Raw genomic sequence first — 9,192 nt, forward strand, 5'->3', positions numbered from 1 at the left:
CCTACTCTCTCCTGGTCTCTCCTAAACTAAGCTAGCCCCAGTTAATTATGTCTCACCACACGCAATTACTACAGTACTGGTTGTATATCACAGAAGAATTATCACTTGGATCAAGCAAGCAACTTATATGCGACATTCTAAATATATACACTCAAGTAGAGGCCAGTGGGTTCTCCACCAAAGCATACCCATGTTAAAGTGATAATTATTCATGTCAATCAGTAAGAAGCTACTCTAGCTAGCGTCATACGCAATGTTGATGATATAGTATTTCCTCCGTCTCACAAAAAAAGTCTCAACTTTATCTAAATTTAGATATATTTACTCGAGGAAGTACAATTCGTTTCCCAACAAAAAGTTAAGTAGTTGCTCAAAATAGTCTTCCAGATAAACCAAATATGGTAAATTTGAGTAGCACTGATCAGGCTGGTAACCAACAGTCCAACACTAGCTAAGGGCTCCTAACCAACATTTGGCCTTTTCAATTACAACTCGAGGCGGCGACTTGCGGTTGCAGTAAATAAATAATCGTGGGCGGTACAAGCCATCCTATGTTGTCACCGCTCAGTACTAGAGAATTCATATTCTCCAGGACATTCTTCCTCTTCACTAGCCCCCTTCTTGCTATAAGTACAACCCTCAACAAAGACATGAGGGTGCAAGTGTGGTTGTCCCCTTGAATTGGTGCCTCTCTTCTTCCTCAACCTAGCGAGCTACTCTCTGTCCGACCTCACTCCAAATTAGCCAGCCAGAATCTACAGCCCTCCACACCTAGCTAGTGTGATCAACCAACGCGTCTTTACCCGGACTATCCAACAATTCGAATCATGGAGGGGAGCAGCAACAGTCCGGACGGGCAGTCGTCCGGCGGCAGCCCAGAGGAGCGAGGCAGCAGTGGTGGCAGCGGCGGTGGCGGAGGGAGGGGGGCAGGGGAGCCGGTGCGCTCCAGGTGGACGCCCAAGCCGGAGCAGATACTGATCCTGGAGTCTATCTTCAACAGCGGCATGGTCAACCCGCCCAAGGACGAAACCGTCCGCATACGCAAGCTGCTAGAGCGCTTCGGTGCCGTCGGTGACGCCAACGTCTTCTACTGGTTCCAGAACCGCCGCTCCCGCTCACGCCGCCGCCAGCGCCAGATGCAGGCCGCCGCTGCTGCCGCTGCAGCGGCCTCCTCTTCCGCCTCTGCCGCCGCGAATACCTCTCCAGCTGCAAGCTCCACCATCATGGGCCTTCCATCTCTCGCCGGTGCAGTTCATGCCATGGCCCCAATCGGTGGGAGCGCCTGCCAGTACGAGCAGCAGGTGAGCTCGTCCTCCTCGTCGGGAAGCACAGGAGGGTCGTCTCTGGGGCTGTTTGCACACAGCACGGGGATGTCGAGCGCCGCCGCCGTAGGGTACCTGCAGGCTTCGTGCGGTGCCTCGTCGCCGCTGGCGTCGGGCCTGATGGGGGACATCGACGGCGGGGGAAGCGACGATCTCTTCGCTATCTCGCGGCAGATGGGGTTTGTGGGTAGCCCCGGCGGCTCGTCATCGGCGGCCACGACCACTGCCGTGCAGCAGCAGTACTATGCGTGCCAATTACCTGCAGGTGAGTTGGGTACCGTCAATCTTGTTGGTTACGCACTTGATTGCTCCCTTTTGTTCATTCGTCTCATGCATGTAACAATAGTCCCCTCTAAACAGTACTTTATCTCAACTTCTCAAGGACTCCAATTCATAAAATTCTGGTGAGAATTATCAGTGCATATGCATGAAACAACCAAAAGAACTTTGGACGGTGGAAATGCTGATTTCACCCTACAGTTTCGGTTCTCTATATTTAAGTGATGCAGAATTCAAGGACATCTAGCTTGGATCTTCTGGACGCATACTTTATTTGGTCATCCTTGATAAATTAGTGCATATCTATTCTTGTTCTTTAGTTCTTCGATGTTACTTCAGTTACTACTTCCTAGTACGTACACCTGGTGCATAAGATCATAGTTACATCCGTCGTCCTCATCAACATGACATGCGTCTGTTCTTGATGCGTTGCGGGTTTGAGTGGCTTTGTGCGTGCTTATATTATAACTTATTGGTATTTTTGCATAATAAATTGGACATTTTCTCTTGACTGTATTTGTTTGTACATCCACTTAATTTAAGCTTTCTGGTGCAGCTTCACCGAATGGAATGAACACATGGTTATGCATACTACAATTATCTCTGATGCGCACTTTGTTAAAAAGGAGGTTCATGGTGAACTTTGTTACTACTTTAGGATTAGCTGCATGCATGCATGAACATGTACATTGTTGTTATGATTTTTTCCTTGCTTAATCTTATAGTTTTTTTTTTTTGAAATGGGGATTACCTCGGCTTCTGCATCAAACTAATGCACACAGCCGTTGCTTACTCTCAGTACTGCCGTCAATTACTACATGACTTAATGTGCTACTACTACTTCTAGGTTGAAACAAGGAATGGTATATGATGGACAAACTGCTCATGTTTGTTTGCATGCATATGTATGTTACAGTGTCCATGCACGCAAACTTGCACATGAGTACTTTGCTGTGGTTTCGTAGTCTCATACTCTCATGACATAGCATGGAATCAAAATACTAGGTATATAAGGAATATGGCGGCCATATGATAGAGAGGGTCCCAACCATGGGTAAACGGTAGTACCGAACCGATGACATTTATAATTCAGGTCAAATTTTGTTTGGCTAGCTTATGCATGCATCTCTATTTGTTAATCTGGTCGTCAAATGAGCTGCTGAAATTTTATTCCGAGTGGGTTATATGCTGTCTCTGATTGACTGGCTGATTGCCTGAGCTAATTCCAGCGACGATCACGGTGTTCATCAATGGAGTCCCAATGGAGGTCCCGAGGGGTCCAATAGACTTGCGAGCCATGTTCGGCCAGGATGTGGTGCTTCTCCATTCCACTGGGGCCGTCCTCCCAGTCAACGACTATGGCACTCTAATTCAGAGCCTGCAAATGGGAGAAAGCTATTTTCTGGTAACCATCCATATCACCTCTCAAGTTCATTTTTCTTTCATGAAAATATCGTTACTCCGCACATATACATGCATGTATGCATATCAGTCAGGTTAATGCAACACTGAGATGTCTACTCCAAAATTTCCTACATGCTCAAAAACAACCATCGTCTTACATTTGTTTTCTTCTCTTCATGATCAACGCAGGTGTCGAGGCAGACTTGAAAAGGTGCCAATCTAAATCAAGTTGATACAGATCTCTAGTTCTCTACTCATTATCATCGGATCAGATGCATGGAGCGTCCGTGCGCAGTTCTTCAACAATCATAACCGGATGCTCTCTTGCATGCATATCATGCATCGACCAGTCGAGAAGCAAGCTAGCTAACCTGGCTACGACAAAGCAAGTAATTAAAATAGTACAAGTATATGCGGGTTGCACCATCAGTAAGTGCGACGTACTTATATATGCCATTTAAAACATACAAAAGCGTGGGCGGCCGAGTAGATTACGAGTTACAGTGGATTGTCATCTCATCCTGATTTACATTACTAGTACACAAGGACATGCGTGTGCGTGCATGCATGCTGGCCCTTGACAGTCGAGCTAAATATTATTTTCAACTAGCTAGATGCACATTTGTACTCGGTTTACTATCGTACTATCATCGTCGTAATGCTTTATGTATCAACCAAAAGCGTTTGGAATGTTTGTTCGGCCTGGTGGAAATATTAGACTATATATATGTTATGATTATATACTGTGTTTATATGTACTTTTTTAAAACATAAGACCAAGGTCTAGCTTTAAATTAATAAAGCTACAACGGCAGAGTTATAAGATGCTGAAAAATAGCTTACAAACATCAAGGACGAAGCAAACGAAAGATAACAAAGAACACAGCTTGACTTCGATGCCATCATCTGAAGGAGAAGGCAAAGCGAAGTAGAGGCAATGCAATGCAGCTCGCCACCGGAGAACCCTGCTAACATCAAGTCATGGCGTACAGCCAGCATGCCATCAACCTCCACCTCCAAAGAAGGCCCCAATCTTCTCGCCCTGGATCGTAGAGTGTCGAACCATCAGCAGGTGGAGAAGTTCTCCCTAGAGCAAGCATGAGCACCTAGGCAGAATACCAAGGATCATCGCCAGACACGATCACCGCACACGAAAAACAGCGAGCATCGGCGCCGTCCACCTCACCGACACCCAAAAGACTTCAGCTTCAGGACAAAGCTCGCCGAGGAAGACACGACAAGCGCCGCTACCAGCATACTAAGCAGCACACGCAGTACGACCACCTCCCGCCGTCACAAGGCGACGTCTCCAAGGAGAAAAACGACGCCCGAGGGCAGTCGCCGCCCAATCCGTAGATTAGGTTTTCACCCAGGCTCAAAGGGAGGAGGGAAGGGGGATGTACCTCAGCGTCGGATTCTAGAAGGATGACATCGTCCAAGATGTCACCGACGTCGTGGCCACCCCGCCGGCCAAGGATCTCTCCAGGATAGAGGCCCCTATCCTGCCACCCCAACATAGCACTCAGAACCAACGAGGACGCCAGGTTCCATGGCCTTGGGGTGGGTACCACATGGCCACCGGCCGCAGTCTCCAGATCTGACGCAGGATCGACGGCAAGCGCCCTCCATCGCCTCCATGCCACCCGCGCGAGCTCGACCGAGGAGACGGTCTCTAGCACCGGCTAGTGCCTTCCGCCGCCAGGGACCACACCGCCCTCACCTCGCAGAGGCCGCCACCTTAGATGCTCAGGCCCCCACCGGAAAGGACGCCGGTCGACCACACCCTGGCCCACGATCGCTCCGGCAAGAGCAGATCGGAGCAGGGGTGCCTACCGGACGACCACACCGGCACCAGCAAGCCTCACACGAAGTTCCTCCCCCTATCGCCAGGCCAAGACCTGGGAGACCGAATCCCCGCTGCTCCCTTCAGCAGCATCGTGGCCTTTGACCGGCGGCGTCTCCAGAGACGACGAGGAGGAGAGATCTGGTTGGGGGAGGCGGCGGCGGGCAAGGGTTTCGTCCCCCCGGTCGCCAGGAGGGGGCGACCGGGGGAGTGAACCGTGAGAAGAGGCGTCTGGTTTATATGTACTTTACTTGTTTCTTTTGTGTGATCTAGTGATCAATCACCTAATACAGTGAAAAAAATAGAGTTTCTGACTACTGCAATTGATGTCACATTTAAAGTTAAGTGAATATTTACTGATTATGGATCTAATATTGCGGTCATATTTTCCAACACCAAATCCTAGTTTCACATAGTGGAGAGCTCGCTTTGACGAGGGAGCTCCTCGACAATGCCCAACATGAGGGGATTAGGGTTGACGGAATCCTGCGGGCTAGCACGAGACATCGGATACCAAACAAACGGGGAGAGAGATTTACCCAGGTTCGGGGCCCTCGATGAGGTAGAACCCTTACTTCCTACTTTTCTGATCTTGATTTATGGAATATATCAGGTTAAAGTGGGGTAGCCGATAGGATGCTATGGTCGACACACCGAGAGGCAAGGATTCTAGGGTTTGTGCTCTAAGTTGCGGTGTTTCTGCGTATTGTTGTTCTGATGTTTGTCAGGCCCTCTCCTGGCCTTTATATAGCAGGCCAGGTCTCGAGAGTCATGTCCGAACTCGACTAGGTTACATTGAGATCTAATCTAATCTTTCATTTGTTGTTTCCTCCTTGCCTTGTTCATCAAGAATCCATCTCCTGGTAGGTCTTCTTCGTTGCAACCGATGTACGTGCCTACCTTGGTCTTGGACAATCTTCATGGGCGCCTAGTTTGGCCAAGGGAGGTAGACTAATGTCGGGTACCCGAAGGGTTGCCCACATCAGTAGCCCCCGAGTGACTGGCCAAAGCAAAGCTTTGGGCAGGGACTATAGTTGCATTCATCCGAACATCTTTATCAGTCGAAGAAAATTGAAGTCAAAATTGCTTGATATCGGGTGCGCTTCCAGTGCTCCCGATGGGAGTAGCCCCCGAGTATATGGACGGATGTTTGCAACCATGTGTAGACTGAACTTGTACTACTCAAAGATTTTGTTGTCGATGCTTTGTGAACTTCCTTCATCATCCGATACTTTTGGTATATCGGGTCTTCTTAAGGCATCGAGTGAAGTCATGCAATTTGGTTGTACGTGAGGGATAAAAGTCCCCGGGCTCGATCCTGGATTTGCTGGAACCTTCAGGTTCGTTCTCTTTTGAATTCATCTGATTATTGATGCTTTCCCTATGTTCATCGGGTGCGCGCCCAGCGCTCCCGATGGGAGTAGCCCCCGAGTCTAGAGATGGATGTTTGCAACCGTGCGTAGACTCAAGTCGAGTAACCGAAAGATGTCAAATTTATTCGAATGCTTCATCACAGGGAGCCGATAACATCGATGACATCATCAGTGATGTGGCATCTGCGGCAGCTCGATTGATAGGACATGACCTAATGGGCCCACTCTATATCTGCGCGGTCAGTCAGGAAATGACTGATCCTTGCGCGTTGACCAAGGTGTTTCCTCGATTCTCGTGCGTAGTAGGGGTAATGGGCCGCCGGTTTCTCTCCTCTCGTGACACGTGTGCTCGTAGAATCTCGTTCACTTCTCTTGATGCGGATTCAGCGGCCACGATTTGTAGTAACCTTTTCCATTATAAAAAGGAGGCACACAGTTTAATCTTTTCACCCCTGCTGCATTGCTCATTTTCCACCTTGCTTTCATCTCACCATTGTTGCTGCTTCCAAGAGCTCCTTCAACGCTATGGGCAAAAAGAAGAGTGCCGCAACTTCCGGCGCCACCGCAAGTGTTGCCGGGTCTAGGGCGCCCACCACATCGCGCAATGCCGGCGGCGCCGTCAAGAATCTCGACTGGACGACTTCCTCCATCACCAAGCATGATGAGAAAAAGCTAAGGACTTTGGGGCTGATGTCCCCCAACGAGTCAGATGTCATCTTTCCAGGTTCCGATTCTCGCCTGAAACCTCCCGCTGGTTACACTGTGATATTTTTGGCGTTTCCGTACCGTGGGCTGTCCCTCCCAGCCCACGAGTTTCTTCGATGCCTTCATTTTTCCTACGGGATTCGGCTTTGGCAGCTGACCCAAAATTTCATCCTTCACTTGGCCATCTTCGTCACCGTTTGCGAGGCTTTCCTCGGCATTGACTCCCACTGGGGTCTTTGGAGAAAAAACTTCTTTGTCAAACGCCACAGCGGAGGCGAAAGCCCTCACGTTGTTGGAGGAGTCGGCTTTGTCGTCGGGAAGGAAGTTAATTACTTCAACTTCCCAATGAGAGAGTCTGTCCAGGGCTGGCGATCAAAGTGGTTCTACCTCAGGGATCATCCGGCGTCGGGTCATCGCTCCAACTTGCCACCATTCGAAGATGTTCTCGAGGCAGTGTCGAAGAAATCATGGCAGAATGCTCTGATTACCCAAGAAAAGTTGCTAGCTGATGAATTGTACGAGAAGATTCCAGATCTGAAGAGTGCCGGGGGCCAAACAATGTGCGGAACCGAAGTTGTCGCTCTGTTTCTGAAGCATCGGGTCCAGCCAGTGATGTCGAGAAGTCATTGTGGCAGTATACTGGTGCAAAAGATAAGACATGGATCAACTCGGTTGATCTCACAGAGAACAAGCTTCAGGATGAAGTTAGGCGCCTGGCACACTTCAGCCTAGAAGATTTCAGATCTCTGACATCAGTTCAGACCCTGTATGATGTTTATCATCTTCCTGTCGTGGTGATTCTCGTCACTCAACGATCTTGTACTCAATTTATTATTCGCCCTCGGAACTAATGATTTTTCTTTATCTTGATAGGCCTCTACTGTTGCAAGGTGCTTCCATCCTGAACCCGAGAGCGGGGCGGCTCCCGAGGATGAGGACCTCTCCGAGGAAGCCGAAGAAAATGCTGAGATAGTCGAAGACAGCGACGCCTCCGAAGAAGAAGAAGATGATGATGATGACGCGCTTCTCATTGCCAGACGCAAAGGACAATTGTCGATGATCTAATTGATACAGCGGAGTCCAGCCCTAGCGGGCATGATGACGATGATGCTGATCATAATCTCCCTCTGACGCGGCAGCTCCCGAAGCTTTGGCAGCTTCGGCACCAAAAAGATCACCAGGCTTCTTTGATGATGAAGATGATTTGATGTCTGACTCATAAGTTTCTTTTCTTCATGTATTGTTTAGAATTTTTAGTAATCTTCAGCTAATGTGATCAATACTTTTTTATCAGTTCTGATGGAGATGTGGATCTTCCTCCTTCCAAGAAGGCAAAGATTAGCTCTGATAAGACGGTGTCGACAAAGGAAACAGTGCCCCTATCGTCCGAAGAAGAGCCGGTTATTCCTCCTCCACCGAGGAAAGCAGTGAGGAAGGTCAAAGCTCCTCCTGTTGTTCCTTCGGCAGGTGCTCCTGCTCCATCGTCTTCAAGTGGTTATGTAAGCGTTTTTTTCCTTTTTCTTTTCTAACGATCCGTACCCGAGTAGCCCCCGAGCCGATAGTTGGGTGCTTGCAGCCGAGTATTGACTTTGACAGTCTTGTGATATATCTTGACAAATTATTTTCTTCATTGTCACAGTCTATTCAGGCCGCATTAGACATTGTAGCGGACTTCGCCGATAAATTCATTCGTATGGAGGCAGAAAATGCCCGTCTTCGAGAGGTTTCCAAGTCTTCGACTGAACAACTTGAGAAAGCAAATTACCTGGCAACCGAAGCTCAAAGAGAAGCCGTGAACTTGAGGAAAGAGTTGGATCTGCTGAAGGCGAAGATGAAGGAGGAGGAGCAGCTGAAGATTAAAGCTCAAGCCCAGGCAGACAAAAAGGAAGGTGGCCTCCACAAAGCTATCAAAAGTTTGCTATGTAAAGTGCTTCAACTCCTTTATCTCTCTATCTTTGCCAAATTCTTTTCATCCTTACACCGATTATTTTTGTGATGCCTTAGGTGCTGCAACATGCCTGTTGACCGTACCAACAGGCTTCGAGTGGACTCCATGTCGGATGCCATCTCTTTTTCCGTGGACTCCAGCGATCAGATTCAAGATCTTCTGAAGAAAACAAAGGGAGCCCTATCGTAGTTGTTCTCGCTGATGTTTCTGAAGCTGGATCAAGAGAAACCCTTGGAGAGCTGGTGAACACTTTCTTCATCGACACCAACAACACCATTGAGGTATTGAAGCGTCGCTCACATCTCTATGGAGCGCTTC

The 9,192-nt window shown here is 48.7% G+C and overlaps 1 protein-coding gene across 1 annotated transcript; it reads left to right on the forward strand.

Annotated features, from left to right (window-relative positions):
* The first annotated feature begins 566 nt into the window (after positions 1–566).
* On the forward strand, positions 567–3,738 carry LOC127295480 (WUSCHEL-related homeobox 6). Its single transcript, XM_051325438.1, has 3 exons — positions 567–1,587; positions 2,831–3,006; positions 3,195–3,738. Exons 1-3 carry the CDS (start codon positions 828–830, stop codon positions 3,210–3,212), a joined length of 954 nt encoding a protein of 317 aa, XP_051181398.1. The 5' UTR covers positions 567–827; the 3' UTR covers positions 3,213–3,738.
* Positions 3,739–9,192: the final 5,454 nt, after the last annotated feature.

This window comes from Lolium perenne, chromosome 4 (assembly GCF_019359855.2).
Source record: "Lolium perenne isolate Kyuss_39 chromosome 4, Kyuss_2.0, whole genome shotgun sequence".
Lineage (NCBI taxonomy): Eukaryota > Viridiplantae > Streptophyta > Magnoliopsida > Poales > Poaceae > Lolium > Lolium perenne.

What these genes read in the sequence shown, in the direction of transcription:
- LOC127295480 (XM_051325438.1), top strand. Translation starts at nt 828, where the DNA reads ATGGAGGGGAGCAGCAACAGTCCGGACGGGCAGTCGTCCGGCGGCAGC. An exon ending in TGCGTGCCAATTACCTGCAG is followed by an intron (nt 1,588 to 2,830) that starts GTGAGTTGGGTA and finishes AGCTAATTCCAG; the next exon opens with CGACGATCACGGTGTTCATC.